Source organism: Mytilus edulis, chromosome 1 (genome assembly GCF_963676685.1).
Source record: "Mytilus edulis chromosome 1, xbMytEdul2.2, whole genome shotgun sequence".
Taxonomy (NCBI): Eukaryota; Metazoa; Mollusca; class Bivalvia; order Mytilida; family Mytilidae; genus Mytilus; species Mytilus edulis.
In genome coordinates this window covers 51,765,539-51,792,737 of record NC_092344.1, presented here as the reverse complement: position 1 = coordinate 51,792,737, position 27,199 = coordinate 51,765,539, and the positions used below count along the sequence as shown (strand labels likewise).

Sequence of the window (27,199 nt, the reverse complement as noted above, 5' to 3'; positions counted from 1 at the left end):
TCTGCCAACATACGTTTAGCATGTTTAGTAGCTAGGTCAAGAATTTTAACCACCATAGAATATATTTTCCTGAATTTATAAGATATATCTTACTAATTATGGATCAGAATTGAACAATTTCAGTAAAATCATTGGCCAGATCATAGCCGATGTTGGTCAGGTTTCACAACCGCAAGCTTTCAAATCTGAGATAATTCTTTTGTAAAATAAAAAAGTTATTAGCATTTTTATTTGGTCCTGTTATTGTCGAAGTTCAAACTTGGTCCTGTCACGTTTTCTAAAGTTTCTTACATATTTTTTGTGTATTTTTTTAAAAATTTATTTGATAAATGATGAAATCTTATAATATTTCAAATTTCAGAAAAATATTTTGAGAAATAAAAGAGAAATTAGCAATTTCATCTGGTCCTGTCATTGTCCATGCTGGTCCTGTCAATCAGCGATGGTCATGTCACGTTTTCGAAAGTTTTTGAAAATAAATCTATAATTTTTATAACATTTTGGTTTCAAAATATGACATACCATTTTATATTTCAAATCTGAGAGAATTCCTTTGAAAAACAAAAAAGTTATTAGCAATTTGATTTGGTCCTGTCATTCTCGATGTTGGTCCTGTCAATATCAGAGTTGGTCATGTCACGTTTTCTAAAGTTTCTTACAAAACTTTTAAATTTTTTTCTTAAATCTATTTATCAAATGATGAAATCTTATTATATTTCAAATTTCAGATCAATCCTTTGCGAAATGAAAAAGTTATTAGCATTTTTCATTTGGTCCTGTCATTCGGTCCTGTCATTCGGTCCAGTCAATAGTGTAACCCACGAAATTTTACTTCCTGTTTACATTTGTTAAAAGAAAACTACACGTGCTAGGATATATTAGTAGATATAGTAGAACCCCATTGAAGTCACAGACTACTTAGAAAAAAACCAGCAGCGCTTTCTTCAATTTTAGATTCCTCCGAAATGATATAGATTATACAGTTATCAGAATTTCGGTATTGACCTTATTTACTTTAAATTATACTTGACACTTTTTAGTGGCTACAAAATTTTTGCCATTTATTTATTTGCTTGGACAATCTGTTAGCATGAGATCTGATCATATCTTCTTCTTTAACCTATTAGTTATATATATAATTAAAAAGAGTCAATACTTTATAAAATTGAGAATGGAAATGGGGAATGTGACTAAGAGACAACCCGACCATAGAGCAGACAGGCGCGTAGCTCCCTATACGCCAACACGCAGTTGCGTGCACATCGATTCGGCATGCAAAAAAAAAAAAATGGCAAAATAAAAATTTATGAATTAAATGTTTAAATGACACACATATGTTGTCACTTTTTAAATTGATGAAATGTCTTTAACGGCATTTGGTTTCAAAATAAAAGTTTAATTTGAGATGACAAAACCTTGCATCCATTACAAGATTTGAATGTGTTATTGCACTTGTAATTTCGGAGCACATTTAACAGAGTACGGTGTATCTAAAAGGTATCAAATGTGATCTGTTGGAGGCTAAAAAAGAATGTATAAAATTGAGAATGGAAATGGGGAATGTGCCAAAGAGACAACAACCCGACCATAGAAAAAAACAAACAAAAAAACAGCAGAAGGTCACCAACAGGTCTTCAATGTAGCGAGAAATTCCCGCACCCGGAGGCGTCCTTCAGCTGGCCCCTAAACAAATATATACTAGTTCAGTGATAATGAACGCCATACTAATTTCCAAATTGTACACAAGAAACTAAAATTAAAATAATACAAGACTAACAAAGGCCAGAGGCTCCTGACTTGGGACAAGTGATGAATCTGTTTTGAATGAGATGTACCAATCGGCATTAGATTTATCTGAACCCTTCGATATCGATGAAAATATGCCAAGGCGATGTGGCAGACAGACTACCAGAGCCAATCACCATGCAAACTCGGCGAAGCAGTATTGGAAAGTCTTATTATATGTTGCGTTCATAGACCACATGTTTATGGAACTAGAGTCGCGTCAGATATCATCAGAAAATCGCTTCTTTGCGCAGTATCTGCTTCCTCGTGTTGTAGAAAATATAACAAACGAAAAATCGCAACATTGTTTGAGACATACGAGACTGAACTGGCATTTCAATTAGACGAATTCAATCTAGGGGGAGGTCGCTCGAATGCGAACACGCTGGTGTATAGCAACTCGCGATCATACGCCAATTTCGCTGTGTGAAACAATCGTTGTGCTTAGCCCAGTGCTTTATCCTTCTATAAATACTGTCTTGAGTACTAGTATTATGTTGTCAATGCCGGTAACAAGTGCTGCATGTACCTCGGAGAGATCGTTTAGTGTACTACGTCGGTTAAAAACATAAGTACGATCAACATGATGAACAACAACAGGTTATCATCGCTAGCATTAATGCATATTCATCGGGATTTCAGTGTGAATATTGACAAAGTAAAGGAGAAGTTCGTTTTTGCTAAGACCCGAAGAGCACATTTTGGACAATTTTGAGTAAATACTGTCTCACAATAATGTGTTGTTTATGTATTCAATTTACCATGATTTACCCTATTCAGAAGATTTCTCAATAGTTCTGCATTCAAGAATAGTCTATAGAGTCTATTGTTGTGTAGCTCCTCTTTTAACCATCTAATGACCCAAAACCGAAAAAAAAAAAAAAAAATCTGCATAAAAGGGTCCCAAAAATTGTAGTTGGTTGCACATCGTTTTCACCTAGCTACGCCCCTGGCAGACAACAGCAGAAGGTCACCAACAGGTCTTCAAAGCAACGAGAAATTCTCGCACCCGGAGGCATCATTCAGCTGGCCCCTAAACAAATATATACTGGTTCAGTGATAATGAACACAATACTAAACTCCAAATTGTACACAAGAAACTAAAAGTTAAAATGATACAAGACTAACAAAGGCCAGAGGCTCCTGACTTGGGACAGGCGCAAAAATACGGCGGGGTTAAACATGTTTGTGAGATCTCAACCCTCCCCCTATACCTCTAGCCAATGCAGAAAAGTAAACGCATAACAATACGCACATTAAAATTCAGTTCAAGAGAAGTCCGAGTCTGATGTCAGAAGATGTAACCAAAGAAAATAAACAAAATGACAATAATACATAAATAACATCAGACTACTAGCAGTTAACTGACATGCCAGCTCCGGACCTCAATTAAACTGATTGAAAAATTATGTCTTCATCATATGAATATCAGGCACAATCCTCCCCGTGAGGGGTTTAGTATCATACCATCATAACATTTATGAGAAGAACATAAGTTACATAACCCGTGTCATGCCAACAACTGGTTTATTAAGAATAAATGTGTTTAGTTCCGATGCAAAGACCCTATAAGTGAATCAATATTAACGCCAAAATATGCAATCTTTAATGACCTGACAACAGTATCGTAACTATATCCCTTCTTAATAAGTCTATTTAAAGGTTTTGTTAGCTTCTGAGGTGAATACTGACATTTTTGTGCTTTATAAAGAATATTTCCATAAAATATTGGATGTGAAATACCTGAACGTGTAAGAAGTCTGCATGTTGAGCTATATTTACGAATGATGTCCTTATACCGATGATAAAATTTAGTAAATGTTTTGACTAGTTTGTGATATCGAAAACCCTGGTGTAATAATTTTATGTATGCAAAGGTGGTGGTGGTCTTGCCATTTTTCTATTAGTGACAAGATTAGTGTAAAAATATATAGATGGCAGAGTTTTTACTTACAACAAATGTACATGTAGCCAAGTCCTTGTAAGTTAGTAAATTTTATTTAAAGTTGGCATATATATACAAAATAACAGACATAACATTGAGCTCTGGTGAGCTCTTTAACTGAGTTGTCCACTGTCCAAATAATTATGTTGTCTTGAAAGGCTATTTTTTTTACTTTGACTGAATCCTAATAATTATGACGGCTTGAAAACGATGCCTGAAGGTAAGGCATAAATGAAACCAAAAAAAAAAACACCTTTCAAGACGTCATAATTATTAGGTGTCACAATACACACAACTGTCAAATTCAAGGAATATTTTTTATCGACTTTTTTTCATATACAACCGAATGTGACGTACTATGATTTGGTGATATTACACCTAAATTTCTGAGGGGAGTATTTGTAAGCACTTCTTACAGTTTCTGTCTTTCATTTTTCATAGCAAAAGAACTTATAATACATTGGGTATTATTTACAATCATATTTATGAACATGAAGAAGTTCTAACTGTACTAACTTTTCTTCGTATTGATCATATGTTACTTTTATTTGTTTTTAAGATGAAATGAGTGATGCCAAACGGATATTTGTTGGTGGCCTCTCTAAAGAAATAAAAGAAGAAGAGTTAACTGAACGCTTTCAAAGATTCTGTGAAGTTTTAAATGTACAGATTAAAAAGAAAAAAGTTAATGGTAAATGTTCAAGGAAGAAAATTCATTATATATGAATTTACAACATAAGTATAAAATATTTATTTGCATGTATTTTTCCATATAAAGTTTGTAATTGCATTTTGTAATGCAAAATGCTTGGATTTTCTGCTTTCACTGTCATGAGCTAGCATTTGTTTACTACATGTACTCTAAATTTTGTGCAAAGATGCAAATTAATTTAGGGGAAGATGTATATGAAATCATTTGTAACTGCAGAATTGAAATGTGGTTTTACTTGTACATATATGTTAGAGATAGATTATAGAGCACTATTTTTTATTGGGAAATTTATAACCAGATTGCATTTAGGTATATAAGTAGTGGTTTTCTGGACTTACTTTCATTAGGAACACTCAATGACAAATATTTGAAAGTACAATGTACCAAAAATAATAGCCAAATCCATCTAAGATTAACTTTGCCTGAATGAGTGTAAATTTAGATTTAAAAATAGACAAGAAATGAAATGTATGTAATAATTATCCCATGAGTATGTGGTGTGTCAGTGTAAGATCACCCCGATGGCCGGAGGCCAGAGGGTGAACTGATCTAATACTGACACACCAAGTCCAAATGAGATAGCTATTTTACATCCCAGCTGTTTTAGATTAGACGAAAAACCATTTACAATTCATAAAATCTTGTTTAGAACGCCACACAACCATTATAATATACTTTATATGGGGAAAAATGCGCAATTGTTTCTCCATAGGCGGTAATGGTAACGTTTTCTTCTGTAGCTCAGCCCATATCGTAAACTTGTATATGTATGATGACTTGTTTCGAAGCTGAGACATTTTCACATTTTTGTGATTAAATTTTCAGGGTACAAAGTGTGATTTATTTTTCCATAAATTAGCATAACCCGAAAATCCTTTCGTGATGCGGCTCTTCATGGTAAAAAGTTCCTTTTTTCACACAATAATTACTTTGAAAATTTAATACCTTGAATACATATAATAACTCCATAGTTTTTACACATTTATTCTAAGGTCATATACTTTCCAGATCAACACAAAATGTTCAGCTCAGTCACTTGTTAAAAATTTAAACATGTCCAATATCACTACACAGAGATTTTTTGTTTACAAACAACTTTTGTGTTCCTCAATCAGAGGCGCATTAGGGATATGGACCCATATATTACTATATAATGTATACCCTTTATGACCCCCGAACACGATGAGAAGATATCAAACAATGTCAACTGGCCAATTGGCCCAAACTATATCGCCACTTTATAAAAAAATCACCCCAGTCTTGTTTACGGACTCGCCCCACTTTTGAAATAGTGTAAAATCATATTGAACAATCAGTCTGACAACTCACTCCTGGTGTAGTGGTATGTGTCGTGGCTTGATATGCTAAAGGTCTTGAGTTAGAATCCAAGCATATACACTGGATTTTTTCTACATGAATTTTGATAGATAGTCTTTTTGGTATAATTAATTATAAGTTTTATAGTGGATTTGACATTCCCGCAAAAATGTTACAAAACAAAGGAAAGCATGCAAAACAAAGAACCTCAAGCTGGGGTGATCTGATAGGGGTGATCCGGCTCAGATCACCCCTGATAGAACAAAGGAGCTGGGATGTAAGTTATAAATCATATCAGTAATGAAGTACTCGCTGCTGAGCTGATGATACTCTTGGAGACCAATAGTTCCCAATCAGAAGTTACATTTTATCATATTTATACTCTTGGAGACCAATAGTTCCCAATCAGAAGTTACATTTTATCATATTATACTCTTGGAGACCAATAGTTCCCAATCAGAAGTTACATTTTATCATATTTATATGTATTCTTAAGGTAATATTTAATAAATTCAAATTTCAATCTAATTAGAATAAGATCCTTTCAGAACCAGAGCAGTTAAAAGATTTGATTATTATTAGTTTGATGAACTTTTCCAGCTTTTTGTCTAAAGGAGTATGTTCAGTAAGGTCCTAAAATTGCCGCCTTTTTTAGCGTAAATTAAAAATTCGGATTTATTGACCAATATCACAATAAATTAAAGCTAATATAGTGACTAGATAGGAAATAAGCTATTTTGTTGAAAACTTTACGTTTCTACGTTACATTATGACGTCACAAGTTGCACTCATATTGATTTTTCACGAAAAAAATCAATGAAAATAGGTAAATTTCAATAGATTAATGGACAGGAAACATAGAGCGCATACGTTGACAACAAAGATCTTTTAAAATAATGTTTGTGAAGACATTTCACATGTCTTATTTGAATATTAAGTTTGTCGACGGCTGCGCTCTATGTTTCCTGGTCCTTAATTTGGTTGAAATCCAGCTCATTTTGTAAAATTTCACCAAAATCCCTTATCTTGACCTTTTTGGGATGTAAAAATCAACGTCTTAGACTTAAACTTTGACAAAAACAGTTCTGTTTAACTTTCTCACATGTATTTAATGCAACTTAAAACCTTCATTGGCTTGTAACTATGAACTTTATAATTGGGGCCAAATATGGCCCTTACTGAACTTACTCCTTTACAGAATTCTAGCTATATAGGTTGACTTTACATTTGTTGTTTATTCAAAAGCTTAAATAACTTTAGATATAAACAAATATATTTTTAGATGCTCCAGACAAGATATTTGCATATGTGAATGTGAAATCTACACCAGAAAATTTGCAGAAATGTAAGTATTATTATTCAAATTCCAGTAAATCAAGTTGTGTTTCAGTGGAAATTTTATGGTACACGTACACAAAATGTATCAATTTTTAAGGAAGGTTCAACATGTATAAGGGTAAACAAACAAAAATCTAAACATCAAGAAGAAAAAGAAATCCATTATATTGATACTAACTTTGTTAGCGGAATGAATTGACAATAGACATATTTCTTTTGCATTTTTGTACCACACACAGACACCTTTTTGGAGGATTCTCAGGTCTAACTACTGTCAATTTAGAAATTATCACATGCATTTATTATTGTGATATTTGGAAGAATGGACATAAATGCCAGATTAATTATTGCGAGTTCAGGATAAACTGCATAGAGATATATGCTTCAGTATCATAATGCAAGTTCTTATTACAATGCACAAAAAATGTATTGCGATACCAACCCAGTTACATTATTTGCATTAATAAAAACCTTACAATAATTTCTGAATTAACAGTATGTAATGTACAAAAATGTATGTTAATATATTTTTTTAGAGATAAGGATCTACAGCATCTAGTTTTTGAAAGCTTGAGATATTATATTTTAACACGAAGTTTGTTTATAGGTATATCTCTGTATGACAAGACAAAATGGAAAGGATCAGAATTAAGGTTACAGTTGGCAAAAGAGAATTTTATAACAAGGTTTGAGGTTTACAAATACAGCTGATATTTAAAGACACTAAACAGTTATTGTCTTTGTCCTGCAATTAATTCTTTACCGGTATATTGTTTGTGCTTTGAAAGACACAAAAACTCACATTTTTTTAGTATTATGATTTTCGATTTGAAATCCCTTGAGGCCAGCATAGTAATATTAAAATCACTTAAACTGAAGACGGTTTCGCAAATAAAGAATGGTCAACAATAATATATTGCTCAAGGTGAATAATAATCTATTTTAACATAACAACTAATTTAAAATTTACAAAATTAACAAAATATTGTCCAATTTGAAACTGAAGTGTACAAGTTGTCTTACGCTTCAGAATTTTGAACTGAACTTTACAATCACTTAAAATGTATGCTGAAATTGACATGGTTGATTTTGTTACATATGTACACAATAAAATTTTGAAATTGATGATTGTCGTCGTAGAAAATACTGCTAGCTGTTCATGTTTGTCTGTTATCAGAAAATTGGTTTAATTCTTATTGCTTGCTCTAAATAAACCCATCATAGATACCAGGATTAAATTTAATATATATGCCAGACACGCGTTTCGTCTACAAAAGACTCATCAGTGACGCTCGAATCCAAAAAAGGTAATCTATGCCTGAGGTAGAAAAGCCATAGTATTTCAAAAAAAGAATTGTTTGAAAAAAAAGAGAACGTATAAAATTAATCATTAATTCGCATTAGGCCAAACAATACGTCATTGGAATGTGACTGCAATGCACATTCTGAGGTCACGCAGGTTCATAAAACACTAGTCCTGCAGTGGGTGGAGCTCTAAAGTGATATCTGTATAGTATACAGATACAGCATAGAGATATCCGTAGGGCTGTATCTGTATAGTAAGACACCCAATTGCAGGATAAATGTATATATATTACTTACAGTTTTTCTAAGATGAATGGTTGTCATTGAACTTCTTTAGTAACAAATTTAAACAATGTGGCTGCTTGAATAGTTCAATCAGCATTGGTATTTACTGATTTTGCAATAACAAAATAGCAATTCAATGATGGAAGTGCATCAGTTTTTTTAAATCATGTTTATTTTTTTGTTGAAAATATTTTATGCTAAAAGATATATTAATTCTGATAGCAACAATAAAAATTTATGATATAAATCTTTTGGTGTTTCACAGGCTGGAGAATGAAAGAAAAAATGGATTTATTTCGGAGGAAAAGAAACCTAGGAAACCTATGCATGATACCGTTGAATATCATAATCCTTATGAAAATCTTCCTGATCCATCAATTGCTGAAATGAGAGGCTGTGTACCTGGTACAAAGGTTCCAGGAGAAAAGGTATGGATGAGCATTTGATCTAAAAAACCTATAATTCACTCATACATATATTAAACTTATTTAAAACGTGGTGAAGACACTTGCCTGTTGTTAATGCCATTATGGTCATATAAATATAATATATAAAAGTATGTGGCATGATTTCTAAACAGGACAAATAATTGCCATATATATATAACAAAGAATTAGAACGCAAACAATGTTGACATAATTTGAGTTTATTTAGAAAATTAGGAAAAAGATTGGTGTAAAGCAAGGTTCAAATTCATATTGCATAAACAAGTTATTATTAACATATGCATGTAATATTTGCCACTGGATGTGATCACCAATCTATCATCATCATCATCAGCATCATCATGTAGATATACATTCTTTTTGTTATATATATACTGGCATTGGATCTCTGTCTTATTGACATATACACAGAATCTTTTGTTAATTATGTACCTTGTGTTAATTTTTCTATACTGATAGAGATATGATTTGTGTATTGCAGAACTGGGTTGTTGGAAAGTATGGGAGAGTATTACCAGTTGTGTATATCAGGAATAAAGACAAGAAAAAAATATCCTTATTAAAAGATTTTTACTCGTGATTAAAGAGGATGTAGTTTTGTAGACATTGTATTCTCAAACCACCAACCTGAATTTTGAGTGCAAAAGTTTGTTGGCACCAATCCATTCCTATATATATATATAGTTTGAAGCAAATGTATTTTATTGCATCAGGGATTACACGAACTTTTGATATTAAATATTTATATTAAAAAATTTATCATCACTAATACAAAAGATAAATAAATACCTAAAAGACTACCTTAAGTTAAATTTTATTCAAATTAGAAGTGTAGAAGATAAGATCATCAGAAAAATTTCATGTTATGTGGTACCCTAGTGTTATGATGGTTTTCTATTTATGTTCTATACTCTTCAATATAATTTGCAGATTTTAATTGATCAGATTTTTATCTCCACACAAAATAAACAGGGAATTATTTTCAATCATAAGTATTGCTCCATAATTTTATTTTAAGCTTTTCATACGTTTAGTCTTGATTTTAAATTATACAATCAACCATTTAATTATTTCAGCTATAAGTTGATTGATGAAACCTGTTTGCTACACTAAATTCCATTATTTACATCTTTAAAGTTTAAAGTCATTTCCAAATTAATATGAGATATGGCCATTCTTATTCAAGATTTTCTCCTTAACCATTTGTAAGTGTTAAAAGTAGACCCTTCAAAGTTTTGCCACAATGTAAAAAGAATGAAAGAAGAAGAGACTTCAACTGTGTCAACTGGAAAAATTCTTACTTTAGAAATGGAGGATGTTGATAGCGAGATTTACAGAAAACGAAAGGGAGAATTCCCAAAATGGACCAAGAAACCAAACAAACAGAAGAAATATGATTTTGAGGCACTAAAGGAGAAATACTTAAACGACAAAACTGAAATAAATGAAAACTTGAATAAAGAACCTGACTTTGAGGTTGTTTCTGGGGATGCCATTGTAGATCCGCTTGGTCAGACATTTGACAGTGATGACGGTGATTCAGACTCTTATTATACATCACTGAAGGATTCAAGGTCAAGGTCATTTTCAAAAAAAGATACACCAGAATCATCTGATGAAAGTAACTCAGATGCCAGCATTGAGGAAATTGTTTCTTGTAGTGCTGAAATAGCTGAATCCAAAATCAAGCAAAATGGTGACATTTCTCCAAAAGACACAGTAGAAAACATGGATGTATCGAAATTCAGATCCAATACTCAAAAAAAACTTCCAAGTAATTATGTTCAGGAAAAAAAGACAAAACCCAAGATTCAGCCATTTAAAGGAACTAAAATATTGTATGAAAACACTGAATCAGATAAATGCAAGGATGCAAATAGTCTAGAAAGTAATTCTATTAAAGTTTTTGATTCTAACAAAAATTTAAATGCAAAAATTAGTCCTGGTCAAATTACTAGAGATAATTTTGAAAGTAAAAAAGACATAGTGATTCAAAAGAATAAATCTAATAAAACAGAAGGTTCAGTTACACCTTTGGTGCTAAAAGATCAGAAGAAATCACAAAAACAGCCGTCACAGGTTGTGTTAGCTGAAGATGATGATGGAAATGTTTCAGCATCATCTGCAGATACTGATGAAATTATAAATAAGTCAAAATGTATGTCACCCACAGATGATTCAGATCGTATGTTTAACAATGTTTTTGAGTTTTCTCCATTGCTTTCATCTAAAGGAAAGAATTCTGGAAAAATTGATGGATCAACAGTAAACGAATATTCCAGTGGTTTGATTGGAGGAGAAATTCCTGAAGGGTATGAATCTAGTTATAGCTATTCAGCAGACGACAGCGATAATAGTGATTTTGAAAAGTTTGCAATGAAACAGTCACAGAAAGCTGAGGAAATGGATAAAAAAGAAACAGAAATACAAGCTTCACTGGTTAAGAAAAATAGAATAGAAAATTCTAGTCAAAAGACAAATAAAGTTCTGGAAAATTCTAAATTGAATGTCAAGTCTGTAACTGAAGGAAAAAACGATATAGATGAAGATAAAGCAAAAGGCAGTGATTCTTTAATCAATTCACAAAATGATTTAACAAGTAAACCTTTAAAGACAAAAAAAATTCAAAAGGAAAAACTGTCCAAATCTGTTTTGAATAATGAGGACAATTTAAAGGAAAAAGTAAGTGAAAAACCAACTTTGTCGAGTAAAAGCACAACGAAAGAAAAGAAAATATTGTCAAAGTCACTTGTAAATAATGATGAAAATGTAAAGGAAAAAGTGACTGAAAAACAAGATTTGTCCAGCAAAAGCACAACGAAAGAAAAGAAACCTAAAACAGACACAAACGAGAAGAGATTAGAATCTTTGAAACAGAAACAACAGGAAACCCTTGCTAAAAAGTCTGCTATTCAGAATGCCTTAGCTAATATTGTAAGTATACTACAAATACCTGAATGAGTACTATATTTATTTTGACTGGGGAACCAAACTTGGGGTTTATGTAAAGAAGGAAATATTTTTTGTGATTTTGAAGATATCTTGAACAGTTTATAAAGTTAAAAAGTTATCCATATTTTTGTTTCATATATATAAGAAGATGTGGTATGAGTTCCAATGACACAACTCTACATCCAAGTCACAATTTGTAAAAGGAAAAACCATTATAGGTCAAAGCACAGTTTTAACATGGAGCCTTGGCTCACACCGAATAGCAAGCTATAAAGGGTCCAAAAAATGACTAGTGTAAAACCATTCAAACGGGAAAACCAACAGTCTAATCTATATATAAAATGAGAAACACTTGTGAACCACATCAACAAACAACAACCACTGAACATCAGGTTCCTGACTTAGAACTGGTGTCTATGATATTTATGAAAGAAGTGTAAATTCAAACCCAGTGAAAAAATGTATCATACGATACAGATTTCAAAACAAATTCAAAATTGATCAAAATTGAAATAGAATTTTGCAAGATGAAGTTAATTCAGTGTACTCAAGTTCCAGAGTGTACAAAAGTTTTTCTTTAACTTATAGGTGCTATTTGGAGATACTTGAGAGAACACTGATTAATTTATATAAACAGTAAAAAAAGAAAAATAAGAACAAAAATACTGAACTCTAAACCTCAAAGGTAAATTAGAAAAGAGAAGACCTTTAAAGCTGACAAGGCCAAAGGGATTCTTATTAACATATATTGATATAATCAGATTAACAAACCCTTATAATAATTTTATTTTTTAATTTTTTAGGATGCTTCCAATAGGTCAAACAAGAAGATAGTATTTGGTGATAGTGACACTGACAGTGATAGCAGTGCTTCGGAAGTCAATGACAGTAGTGATGAAGAAGAGGATTCTACAGATGACAGTGATGGTGATGAGGCAGTAAACAGGAAAACTTTGGAAAAGGTAAAACTTAAATCAAACACACAAATTTTATCAGAAATTCTCAAAAATCCAGCATAGTGTCATTTAAAATCCATTAGTGCTTTGTTAACTTGAAAATTTTAATTACCAGGCCCCATCATTGTAAAGAGGACTGCAAGCTGTTCTCAAATTTTATAAAATTGACTTTGTATGGGTATGCTTTTTATATCAGTAAACAAGGTAAAAGAATTCAAAGAAGAAGCAAAAATACTTGGAAGAATATGTATTTATGATAAACTAAATGTTTCTGTGTGGAATAAAAATAGAATATGATTCAAGTTTAAAATACCTGGGGGGCATTTTGGAATTGATAATGATACATGTATATATCTTGCTTATCTTGCTCTTTACATTTAGTATTGAGTAGGCTCTAAAAATGTAAAACACGATTCTTCACATGTAAACAAACAACAGAAAAGCATTGCAAAACAAAAGAACTAAAATGGCTGACAGCAATTTAAATAATTCTTCTTATAACAGTATACCTTGATATTAATGCAATAACAAAGAGTTTTATAATTCCATCTCTTTCATCCTTTTGTATTGACTTTCCAAAATTGTTCAAATAAGCTTACTGATGAAAGTGGAGTGCGAGAATTATTAAACTTGTGTATCTACTTTTTCCCTATTAAAATATTAATTTTATGCATTGCCATATGTATTAACTTTCATTTTAACCTTTTTTCCAGAAGAATATTCCAACATTATTTGACAGTTCAGAGAGTGAATCAACCGATAGTGAAAATGATGAAAAAATGTTTAAAATACGACCAGAGTTTCAAGGAAGATCAGGACAAAAGGTTTGTTGCTATTACAACAATATATACATATTTTCCTGAAGATTGTCAAAACAGGATCTCACATGTCTCAATAAAATTATTCAAGTTTTCAATGAGATTCTTTTGGGGAATTTTTACAAGGTTATAATTAAAGATAGTTGAATTTGGATTGTTTTATATTTTCTTTCTTCATTTTTTATGGACTTCTTTTCAGTTTAACACTGGAGGATTGTTTTTATAAAATTTTCTGAAATTGTTTGGTAAAATTAGCTGTAAATGCAGTTCTTGTTTAATTTTTGATAAAAAAAACTTTTGCGTGCTTGTTAATTTAAAACTTATTTATGTACATTTTAGAGAATGGAATTACAGTCTCGGTATGGTAATGATGATAGATTTAAACTGGATGAAAAATTCATAGATAGTGAAGAAGAAGATATGGAAGAAGGTATGTTTAGAAATCACATTTGATATACACATTAAGTATAATTAATAAATAGAGGTCAGTTTTTGTTTGGACACTTTTCACTTTATCTGTTCAGCAGTTATGGTCCTTCTTAGATTAGGAAATAGACACAGAAGGTGGCAGGTCCAATGAGCCTGAATTGCAGCCTATTTCTTGTCTATTTGTAATTCTATTATTAATATCATATTATATTTATTGGACTGAGAGGGTTGAATCAGAATTATGTATAATGCTGTTGAGCAGATAACAATATATGTTCTGTTTGTAGATATTCCAGAACCAACAGAGGAGGATGAGAGAGCAAAATCATTAAAAATTCTAGAACAAGTTGTGGGTACAAAAATTAAACCAGAAAGGAAAGGAAAACTGTTCAGGTATACTTTTTATTTCATTGTATTTGTTTGATTTTTGGTTGAAGACCACTATTAAAACAGAACTGGATTCCATGAACAATAACATTGATTTATTTTGGAAATATGCAAGTAAAATTGATATGAAACATTAGAAAATCAAAAGGGTAAAACATGGAAGAGCAATAACAACAACAAATATGACACCACCAAATAGTTTGATTCTGGTAAGGTCCATTTCTGTGCAACTACAAATCATAGGTGAATTAGATTTTGTCAGTTTATAATGTATCATTTTTAGTAATGACTCCATATTAAAATGAGATCACCTTACTGTTATTGAATGTATAAATGGCTTCAGTTTAGTTTGATATACAGATTTAAGCCTCCATGAATCTTTAAGATGCCACGCTTGATGGTAGAGCATTACTTATATATGATGAAATGCTAACTCAAAATTATATTATTATGATGTCTTGATTGACCTTTTTTACAATAACTTGCCCAAAGTGTATTCACAGTAATTATATTCATTTAACAATTGAAATACCTATTTTAAATATTTATATTTTTACAAAAAATATCATGTCTCCCATTTTAAAAATGATTCAGGGTTTCTTAATAATGTATATAGTTTGCTTTATATATTGCAGAGATGTATCAGCTTTACATTTTGACCCTAGTAGAGAAGACCATACACACTATGAAGTGCAAGTAGAAAGTCAACCAAAGAAAGACAAGTAAATTAAATATTATTTGTAGAAAATAACCATACACAAAGCTGATCTGGGTGACATCAACAAAGCTGTTACATAAATTCAAAAATATGAATATATCATCAACTCAAACATTTTAAGAATCATTCCAGTACGCCTTATTGCTTTTTGCCCATCAGCGAAATGTATATCTTTCATATCTTAAGCGGGTCAGAAAATAAAAACAAATTTCACTTATAACATGTCACCATGACAACAAATTATGTCTACCCGTAAATGTGTATAATTTGTTAAATTTCTTGATTTTTCTCATTTTACTTGAACTTAAAGTAAATATTATATCTAAAGTGGAGATATTACCTTAAATTAATAGGAAAATACAATTTCATTAGTTATCCTTCCCATCATACACTATAGGAGAAAAAAGCAAAGGTAATAAGTATAGTATATGGAGAATTAAAAAAAAATATGGAATGCATAGATTTACTTACATAAATTTATATTTAAATCAGATCATCATACTTCTTGTAAAATAGAAAAAAAACTGCAAAAATGGCCAAAATGGCCTCATTTTAAGATCTCGTTGTTCATATTTAGATGCAAGCAAAAGCCTTTTATGAATCTTGCAACAAAATGTCCAACACAAACATTGTTATAAGTAACACAATCTTTTATGCTGTTTGTTGGTAATACTTTATTTAACTAAGGATTCTGTGACAAACTTGCCAATTGCTTTTGTCAAAGGGGCTGGTTTTAATCAGACTGGATGTTTTAGTTCCACCACAAATGATATATCATGATTTAAATAACGTCAATATACAATCCTATTTAAGTTATGAATAAATTTAACATTATTTTTTAAAAGATCATATAATTTGACTATTTTTGCAATGATAAGAGCAGAATAATGATTTACATCATACAGAAGTTTCATTCAACAACTTCAGATTTTTACAAGATACTCTTACTGATATTAGAATTATTTAAGTTACAGAATATATATATAGCTGAATATTTCTTTTTCAGAAAGTCATCAAAAAAGAAGAAAGATGCTGAAGTCACTGAGAATGAAGAAAATGAAGAAGTTTTGCCAGAAGTTAGCAAGGATAAGTTTTTTGAAGTGTCTGATTCTCTAAAAGATGCATTTAAACCAAGCAGTAAAGATTTGGATGAACCAAAAGGATTTTCTCTATTATCAGCATTTGGCACTGGAACTTCCAAGGAAAATGATATTGAAAATGATGAGAATGGTGAGTGAATGTTTATAAATGTTATGGATCCAGGAATCAAGAATAGAATGGAGGGCTAAAAGGGGGGAAAAAAGCAGAAAAAATGTACCACAAAACACATTATTTTTGCCATATTATCTTGTTTCCTGGGGAACATGGTGCTGGGGACAAATAAATGCAGGGCAGGTCTTAAAAGAACTGTACACATTAGAGTGCCTCAGCAGGTCTTAATTTTTCGAACTCTAATGTTACAGTTCTTGCCAGTAATTTTAAAAATACATAAATATGAAAAGTTTGTATCTGAAACGTCTAAGACAAGTTTGAAAATCAGTGCATTATGAGCAATCTAACACGACAATTCTTGTTGAAATAAACATCAATGGATAATGTCAGCAAGGTCATAAATTGGTTGTTCTGTGTGGTAGATATTGCTAAACAATCAACCAACCCATTTAACATCATTTTTGTTGCAGCAAACCCCAATTAGAACATCAATGATTGAATGTGTAAAATATTTATACACAAGTGCATGATTGAGGTCTCCAGTTTCCTCTAAAAAAAAAATATATTCAAAAATGTTGTATAAAAAATTTGAGTAAATTCAAAACATAATTGGTCTGATTTGAAATTTAAAATCCTCTATGTCACATGTTGAAAGAATTTCGCTCGCTTAAAATGCCAAATAACATCACTAAGAACTCAATCGTTGAATTTATAAACGGCGTCCTGTAGTAAATATATCAATCTTATCTGCACAATTAAATATTCCACTAAATAATTTTTCTTTGTGTTAAAATTTTATAGCAGAAGATAGTGGTATGAAAACATTGCAGCACAAATCCAGTTTGTTTCCATGGGAACAGCAGTTTGATGATGAAAGCAGTGATTCCGATAGGGATGATAGAAATGATAACTCTGATGTCTACATGAGGTTAGTAACTACTGTTAATTCACAAATTATTGGGATGTTTTTATTAATCCGAAAAATGTGACAGGGTTATAATCGCAATAATTTAAAGTCGCGTTTTGAAATTTTTTATATGAATTAACCAGGATTTTTCTCAATATAGTAAAAATTAAAATTACATTTTAGTATAAAATGACCAAATGGCAATAATAAATGCTTGCAATAATTTCTGAATTTACAGTAGCTGAAATTGTTTGGAATGCACTCATTTTTCATACAAAACTTTCTCATCTGTATATTCAAACTTAATTGTACAGAATGAAGGTTTGAGTACTCTTTTCAATATTTTTTTTTGTGACTGGAAAGTCAGGACTTCGTCTCCCCTTTTTTAACATTCATTTTCATACCAAAAGACACAGCATATTAAATCATTTGATCTGGAAATAAAATTTGAATGAAAGTAGTTTAAAAAAAGATACATTTTCTTCTGACTATCAAATGGGAATACATCATTGGGTTTTAAAAAACCCTTCTAATAAGAAGACTTGATCTTCATTGGCATGAAAATTATCTTATCTTGTATTTGTTAAACAAGCTCTGTACTTAGTAATTTATTGCACGCACACCACTTTTTTTAAACAACAACAAAAATGATTTTAAAAACAATTAGAAGGTAGCATATGGTGAAAAGTTATAACAAAGTAAATTATTTTAGCTTGGTCAATTCATTGTAGTATCCTGGCTGGTGTTAATACAGTCAAAATTAATTGCATCATAAGCCTGATATTCCGATGAGAATTAAAACAGAAACCTAAAGAGACCAGTCAATTATCATACAATGTAGAGTGGCAGTTTTATTAAACGAAAAACAAGATTTATTTAAAAATGACCAAAACATTTCTTACAAAAATTTTAAATCTTGATATATTGTCAATGTCAAGTTGTACAATATCTAGAAATTCATTTTAAACATATGCATTAAAATCAATCAAGACTTGCAAACATGTATTTTTCCAAACCATGCACAAAATTTTTATTTGCTCAAATTTCTATTTTAATCATTTAGTAATTGTATTTATAACATTTAAACTTTTCAGTGATGAAGACATAAAAGAGAAAGAACCTGTTGTTTTTAACTCAGCAAAATCCTTCTTTTTCTTTCAAGAAAATGATGAAAGAATATCTGGTAAGATATGATTCTAACTGGTATGGTAAACAAACAATATATAGTTCCTAGTAACAACAACTATTATTCGCTTTTTGCTTTGATTGAGAAGGAAACAACTTGAACTTTGTTTAACATATACTTTGAATTCAGAAATTATTGTGAGGTTTTTATTATTGTGAAAAATGCGACAGAAATGTAAATGCAATAATTTAAACCCGCATTTTGAAATATTTTATATGAATTAAACAGAATTTTACTTAAACTCGCATTTAAGGGTAAAATGACAAAATTTCAATAATAAATGCCCGCAATAACTTCTGAATTTACAATGTAATTCCACCTCATGTATTAATGCTGTCTTTTGATTGGATGAAAGCCATGGTATTTTTCACCAATTTTCTATTTATTGGGATTTTTTTCCTCTGCCGGGGAATTTGCCCTTAGGGAATTCCATGTGCCGGGGTATTTGCTAGCAAATACCATGGCAGATGGAAAATACCTTGTCTAAATATAACTCATCTTTCGAAGACCTCTAGACTTTACATGGCAATATCGATAAGTACACATACACACGCATGATACACACGATGGAAAACATGGCAGACGACGTTTCAACAAGACAAGCTCAAAATCGCTTTGGAGATGCATCTGAAGATGACGTTTATCATCTTTTAACCAACATTAATTCTAAGAATACTGCAAAGTCAACAAAATTTGCAGTGAAATTGTTACGGGATTATTGATTGGCAAAGGAACTTGATGTTGAATTTGAAAATTTGCCGGTGTCAGAATTGTGTACACTCTTGAAAGGATTTTATATCAACTTGCGGCGCCATAACGGAGAACTCTATACTCGTAGCAGTTTCTTAGTGGTTCGTCAGAGCTTGAATAGGTTTCTCAGAAATCCACCAGTTAGTAAATCTTTTGATATCATGGCAGATTCTACTTTCAATAATGCCAACGATGCATTCAAAGCCATGTGTAAAAAAATGAGACAAGAAGGAAAGGGAAAGATTCAACATAAACCAAGTATTCAGAAAGGTGATATAGTCAAACTTTACAATCATCCTCGTGTATTTAATCCTAACATACCTACTGGACTGCTTAACAAGGTGTTCTTTGAAGTCATGCTGTATTTTTGTCGTAGGGGACAAGAAAACTTGAGAGACCTGAAAGTGTCCGATTTTGACATTTTAACCGATGATTCTGGTAAGCGCTATGTTAGTAAAGTTACATCAGAGTTAACAAAAAATCATCAGGGTGCCCAAACTGAGGAATTTGAACCCGAAGGGGGTAGAATGTATGAAACAAAAACTGCAATGTGCCCACTGGCATCTTTTGTTAGATATTTAGAGAAAAGAAACCCAAATTGTTCTGCGCTATTGCAAAGACCTAAGGATGAATTTGATGAGAATGGTAATAGTTGGTTTCAAAACAAGCCATTGGGTAAAAACACACTTGGTGATATGATGACTTCTATTTCTAAAGCTGCCAGTTTGTCCAAAGTCTATAGTAACCATTGTATTCGTGCAACTTGCATTACGCTTTTGAATGAAGCAGGATTTGAAGGACGCCACATTATCACTATATCTGGCCACCGTAGTGAGGAAAGTATCAAATCTTATTGCCGTGACACAACAAACAAACAGAAACGAGAAATGTCTAAATTTGTGTCTGAATTTACCACCGTTACTGAAACTCAAAGTGAAAATCTTACTGTAGAATTCGACAACAGTGTAATGGAGGATGAATTGGTTCTCTCCGCTTCACAAACTGATGAAATTATTGATGAAATAGTGCAGGGAGAAGTGGAGCTTCAACCGTTAACGGATATCACAAATATTCCAAACACAAATCAACAGGTGAAAATTGACTCTAAAGTTGCTCCTCATTCAACAGGATCTGGTTTCATGTTTCACGACTGCAATGTTACCATTAATATGGTTCAGCCATAAACATTTCGACGCGTCTGTTGGCTTATTGAGCGCCATTAATTTGAAAGTTTATCGTTGGAATTTTAAATTTTACATTTACAAGTTACTGACTCGTTACATGTATTTTAATTTGTTAAAAATATTTTGAAATATTTAATATCAATTATCAAACATATATTATGATTTGTGTTATATCTGATATTGTGCCTAAGTGTCAAGATATGAATTCGAAATCAGAAAGTCCAAATTTCGTCTTTTGCAACTCGAATTTACTCATAAAACGTATACAAAGAAAGGCGTGAATGTATCTTAGACTTTTATTGCTGTTCTTCATCCAGATGTCACTGTTAGTTTGGACCTATATCCAACAGAAATTGCAAAATATTATCCCCAGCTGAAAATATTGTTCATTTCTTTAAAGGTTTTTTTGCTATTCTTCATCTTGAATCACATTTTGTGTTGGTAGGATTTTGTGTCATTTGAGCCTGTCACACAGTAGTTAGTAGGTTTAATTTGTTTAAGTCACGATGGTTATCAGGCTTTGTCATAAGCTGTGTTATTTTATTTGACCCACTAAAAATCCATTCTGTAATATAATTAAAACTTCCTACTAGACTATTAACAGTTTAGTTTATAAACAAGATTATTGTACAGTGAGGAACACGGAACAGCTGATTACAATATATACATATACAAGTAGCAAATATTAAACAGTCAAGCAGGACCTGATTACAAAAAATATCTGCGGTCAAGACTGATACTGATACAAAAAAAATAATTTGGTGTAGCAAATATTAAACAGTCAAGCAGGACCTGATTACAAAAAAACTGAAGTCAAGACTAATACTGATGCAAAAAAAAAGCATTTGGTGTAGCAAATATTAAACAGTCAAGCAGGACCTGATTACAAAAAAACTGAAGTCAAGACTAATACTGATACAAAAAAAAAGCATTTGGTGTAGCAAATATTAAACAGTCAAGCAGGACCTGATTACAAAAAAAATGAAGTCAAGACTAATACTGATACCAAAAAAAAGCATTCGGTGTAGCAAATATTAAACAGTCAAGCAGGACCTGATTACAAAAAAACTGAAGTCAAGACTAATACTGATACAAAAAAAAAGCATTCGGTGTAGCAAATATTAAACAGTCTAGCAGGACCTGATTACAAAAAAAAATTCTGAAGTCAAGACTGATACTCATACAAAAAAAACATTTGGTGGAGTTAAACAATTATATCATGCTTACGAGGGGTATTTTTAAGAAATATCAGTTTTGAGGTCAATTCTGAGGTCAAGATAGAAACAAAGGACATTCGGTGGAATTAAACAATTATATCATGCTTACAAGGGGTATTTGCCAAAAATACCGGTTTCGAGGTAAACAAATTTCCCTCGCCTAACGGCTCTGGAAATTTGTTTACCTCTCAACCGGTATTTTTGGCAAATACCCCTTGTAAGCATGATATATTTGTATAAAAATGATATTTTTAAAACTGTTTTAAAAATTTGTATGTTTAAATTTGTAACCCAGTTTACTCTGTTATTATTCATGTAGACCATCATACACTATACTTTGACTTGATTAGTTTTTTACCATACCTTCACTTTTCCCCTTACAATAGCTTTGTTACTGATTGCAAACTGTTTGTCAGTGAGTTTTCATTATACTGTTAGTTTTCCAATAAGTATCAAGTTGATTATATTTGGCTTTTGAATTTTTATGAGTTTTATTTTTCTTTCTTGCAAGAGTTAAGTAAGGTATCATTTTTCCATGATATCTGTAGTTTTTATACGACCGCAAACATTTTTTTGTGTTGTATAATGATATGATGTTGTCGTCTGCGTCGTCGTCTGAAGGCGCATATAGTTTCTGACAATAACTTTAGTTAAAGTGAATGGATCTCTATACATTTTTAAAAGAGGGTTCAATACCACTGAAGGAAGGTAGGGATTGATTTTGGGGGTTGTGGTCCTAATAGTTTAGGAATTAGGGGCCACAAAAAGGCACAAATAAGCATTTTTCTTGGTTTTCGCACAATAACTTAAGTATAAGTAAATAGAAATCCATGAAATTGAAACACAAGGTTAATGTCCACAATAGGAAGGTAAGGATTGATTTTTTGAGTTTTGGCCTGAACAGTTAAGGAATAAGGGGCCCTAAAATGGCTCAAATAAGCATTTTTCTTGGTTTTTACACAATAACTTAAGTATAAGTTAATAAAAGTCTATAAAATTTTAACAAAAGGTTCATGACCACAAAAGAGAGGTTTGGAATTATTTTGGGAGTTTTATCTCAAATGGTTTAGGAATTAGGGGCTAAAAAGGGCCCAAATAAGCAATTTTTTTTTTGTTTTCGCACACAATAACTTTATTATAAATGAATAGAAATCTATGACATTTAAACACAAGGTTAATAACCATAAAAGGAAGGTTGGGATTGCTTTTGGGAGTTTTGGTCCCAACAGTTTAGTAATTAGGGGCCTAAAGGGTCCAAAATTAAACTTTGTTTGATTTCATGAAAAATTGAATTATTGGGGTTCCTTGATATGCCGAATTTAACCGTGTATTTAGAAAATTAATATTTGGTCCCGTTTTCAAATTGTTCTACATTAAGGTCCAAAGGGTTCAAAATTAAATTTAGTTTGATTTTAACAAAAATTGAATTCTTGGGGTTCTTTGATATGCTGAATCTCGATAGATTTTTTATTATTAGCACAGTTTTCGAGTTAGTCCAAATGAAGGTAAATATAAGTTTTCTTCAAAAATTGAATTCTTGAGGTTCTTTGATATACCGAATCTAACCATGTATTTTGATTTTGGATATTGGACCATAATAGGTAAATGTCCATTTAAAAAATTTTAAGTTAAAGTTCTTAAACCACATTCATTCTATGTCAGAAACCTATATTGTGTCAACTATTTAATCACAATCCAAATTCAGAGCTGTATCAAGCTTGAATGTTGTGTCCATACTTGCCCCAACTGTTCAGGGTTCAACTTCTGCGGTCATATAAAGTTGCGCCCTGCGGAGCACCTGGTTAAATTTTTGTTTCAAAATCAATTACACATTGCAAGACATTTTATGCCTATGCCTTACAGAGGGGCATTAAGTTTTACCCTTTACTGTCTGTCTGTCATATGTTTTGATGTCTTAAAATTGCTGGTCTCTAACTTAAGTTTATTATGAAACACAGATCAAGTTTGAGTTTTTTTAGGCTTCACTTTTACCATTCTAGAGTTACCCCTTTACAATTCGAAATAGTGATGATTTTTTTGTTTTCGTTCTCTAACTTAAGTTTGCCTCAAATAAACCATATGAATCTGATACATAACACAAAACACAAATTAAAGATAAATTTTGTTTTTGTCACTTTTATCTTTCTAGAGTTATGCCCTTTTACAAATGGAAAAATTGCTGTTTTCTTTTGTTTGCATCAACCAAATGTTATGAAACTTATACACAATGCTTATAACCACAAATCTTAGGTCAAGTATGAATTTGGAAAGGGTCACTTTTACTTTTCTTGTGTAATGTCCCTGTAAAACTTTATATGCAAGCGGGGACATCATACATTCGACATTTATTGCATTTCAATAGCCCCTTTAGTATTCTTCTAAATTTGACATGTTTTTTCTTACTATAGATTTATTTGTACATTGCAAGACATTTTTCATATGTCCATTGTCCTTGACCTTATTTTTTATGCTTCCAGCAACTGCTTGAAAAAAATACTGTTCTTTGTCATGTGAATTTCTCACTTATAACTTTATATAGTATTTAGGTTCATTGCAATCAACATGTCTGTCTGACAGGGCTCAATTGACTTCGATCTCATTTAATGGATCTATAACCAAGGTTAAAGTTACATGATGAGGTCTGTTTCTCAGATACTATAAACAGTAGGTAAACTATATTTGGTGTATGGAATGATTGTATGGGGTACATGTGATTATACTGTGGATTCATTTATTTTTGTTGATATCAATTTTCGTTGATTGAGTATTTTCATGAGTATTTGATTTTTCGTGGTTTTGCCAATGTCTGTATTCAGATCATATAGAAAATTTTAATTCATTGAACATATGAGTTTGTGGTTCACATGTACCCGTGAAACCCACGAAAATTGGTATTCAATGAATAATAATGAATCCACAGTGCATAAATGATATTTAAAAATGTTAAGTATATATGAGATTCATGTAGAAAACTCTTTATTTTTAAAACTTTCAACATAAAATCAATGGGTCAATGAAGCAGGAAAGACATTGCATAAAATTCAGATTTGTATATAACTGTTCAGAAGCTTTTACTGGTTTTTTTTTCTCTCTTTAACTTTTTAAAATCTATGCCTTAAATCTATAGCTCATTAGATATTTACAATATATGATTGTCTTTTTGGGGATATTTTATTACTGTTTATTTATTCATATTGCAGAAGGAATAAACAAGTTTTGTAGACAGGATGATCTAGATATTGTCAAAGATAAATGGTTACAAAAAAGAGCAGATCTTGTTGAGGTAAGGTTTTATAATAAAAATAAGGATATAAGATATGCTTGCCAATGAGACAACTATCCACCAAAGCTTAGATGAAGTGGATGTAAGCAATAAGTGTAGGCAACCGTACAGCCTTCAACAATGAGAAAACTCCATACTGTATAGTATGCTATAAAAGGCCCTGACATGAAAAATATGAAATAATTCAATTGATAAAAACTAATTATCTTATCTTGTATTTTTACACCATGACCAATCATAGATTAAGTTAGTATTTTGTTCTAGTAAATTACATTTTTAACTGGTAGGGGACTGTATTTCTATGCAAAACTCTGAGAATGATTTATTTTTTATTTTTTGTATAACAACCGATTAATATAAAAAATGTCCAGTTTTCAACAAATTTGGAATTGAAAATTAAAAAAAACACCTTCCTGCCAATCTGAAATTGTTCAAACTTTTTAGAATTATTTTACTGTAACTCATATTTGTTTCCAGGCTTATAGGACAAAACATAAAAGGCTATTACGAAAGAAGAAAATAGAGGATAAACAGGGCCATAAGAAAGTAGATGCTCACAAGAAACATGCAGTTTTAAAAAATAGATAAATTATTAATATATGAAATGTGTAATAATATATTTCATTCTCTAATAAAATAAACATGAAATGACTTAAGTGTGTTTTACTGTGTCATGTCACATAATTGCATTTAGAGGTATTAAATTCTTTCTTGTCTGTCAGTCTCATTGTAAGTCTTTTTAGTCCCCTGCAGAGAAGTCAAAAGGAACTTTAGGTTTGCACTCTGTCATTTTGTCCATCCTTCAAACTGGCATATCAGTTTCCTACACTTTTTTCTTGGTGCTTGAAGATATTGATTTGATTTTAGGTATATTGTTTTATCATGGCAAGTTACAGGTCAAGTTCAAAATATATTATAAAAATTGCTATGTCAAGAGTTTGCCAAGAAAATAATTTTGGTACAAATTCATATTATTATGCATTTGGTCTTTTTCTTTTAGACTTATGATAATGAATGAGGTATTAAATTATAAGCCTGGTACCTTTGATAATTATTTACACCACTGGGTTGATGCCACTGCTGGTGGACGTTTTGTCCCCAAAGGTATCACCAGTCCAGTAGTCAGCACTTTGCTGTTGACATGAATATCAATTATATGGTCATTTTTACAAATTTACTGTTTGTAATAGTAAGAATTATTTTATCCCAGGCATAGCTTACCTTAAACCCTATTTGGCACAAATTTTTGGAATTTTCTAAAAAATAAAATATTTTTTACACTAACATTTTACTTGTTTGACTTTCTAACTATTTTGATCTGAGCGTCACTGATGAGTCTTATGTAGACAAAATTGTGTCTGGCGTATTAAATTATAAGCCTGATACCTTTGATAACTAATAATAATATTTTACCACTGATGTTTTTATCGTGCCAGTGACAATAGTCAAGGAAGCAATATATTGGTGTTGCTTTGCCTGCAGCATCAATGGCTGGTATTTTGGATTGGCAAGCATATTCTGCTTCACACTTGAAACCAAGTAACTGTGATACTGCTCAGTGATGAAAAGATTTTGTCTCTTATTTATGTCACACTTGGCTGGTACAGTCTATCAAATCATTGATTTGATGGAAGTGCTTGCCATCCTGTACTTTTACATGATTGACTATGCGGTATGGGCTTTGCTCATTGTTGAAGGCCGTACGGTGACCTATAGTTGTTAATGTCTGTGTCATTTTGGTCTCTTGTGGACAGTTGCCTCATTGGCAATCATACCACATCTTCTTTTTTATATTGAGTCATGAACATCAAAAGATGATTGTAATCTTCTGGTATAGCTTCAAGGATTTTCTTATCCCAGACGTAGATTACCTTAGCCGTATTTGGCACAACTTTTTGGAATTTTGGATCCTCAATTCTCTTCAACTTTGTACTTGTTTGGCTTTATAAATATTTTAATCTGAGCGTCACTGATGAGTCTTATGTAGACCAAACGCGCGTCTGGCATACTAAATTATAATCCTGGTACCTTTGATATATTATAACTATATTCAACAGATGATATAAA

General features: G+C 31.4%; 1 protein-coding gene across 2 annotated transcripts; it reads left to right on the top strand.

The window, feature by feature from the left end:
* Window positions 1-870: 870 nt before the first annotated feature.
* LOC139484741 (nucleolar protein 8-like) lies at window positions 871-25,784 on the top strand. Of its 2 annotated transcripts, none has more exons than XM_071268667.1 (17): window positions 871-997; window positions 4,290-4,421; window positions 7,042-7,104; window positions 7,705-7,783; window positions 8,953-9,115; window positions 9,615-9,683; window positions 10,343-12,067; window positions 12,889-13,047; window positions 13,755-13,865; window positions 14,199-14,289; window positions 14,576-14,681; window positions 15,311-15,397; window positions 16,400-16,623; window positions 17,410-17,533; window positions 18,607-18,695; window positions 25,050-25,132; window positions 25,610-25,784. In XM_071268667.1, the coding sequence occupies exons 2-17, from the start codon at window positions 4,295-4,297 to the stop codon at window positions 25,718-25,720; spliced, it is 3,411 nt and encodes a 1,136-aa protein (XP_071124768.1). In that variant the 5' UTR covers window positions 871-997; window positions 4,290-4,294; the 3' UTR covers window positions 25,721-25,784. The 2 variants fall into 2 exon arrangements, with proteins under 2 accessions (XP_071124768.1, XP_071124760.1); XM_071268659.1 differs by having other exon boundaries at window positions 17,407-17,533.
* The last annotated feature ends 1,415 nt before the right edge of the window (window positions 25,785-27,199 follow it).

What these genes read in the sequence shown, in the direction of transcription:
- LOC139484741 (XM_071268659.1), top strand. Translation starts at nt 4,295, where the DNA reads ATGAGTGATGCCAAACGGATATTTGTTGGTGGCCTCTCTAAAGAAATA. An exon ending in AAGGAAGATCAGGACAAAAG is followed by an intron (nt 13,866 to 14,198) that starts GTTTGTTGCTAT and finishes TGTACATTTTAG; the next exon opens with AGAATGGAATTACAGTCTCG. An exon ending in AGTCAACCAAAGAAAGACAA is followed by an intron (nt 15,398 to 16,399) that starts GTAAATTAAATA and finishes TTTCTTTTTCAG; the next exon opens with AAAGTCATCAAAAAAGAAGA.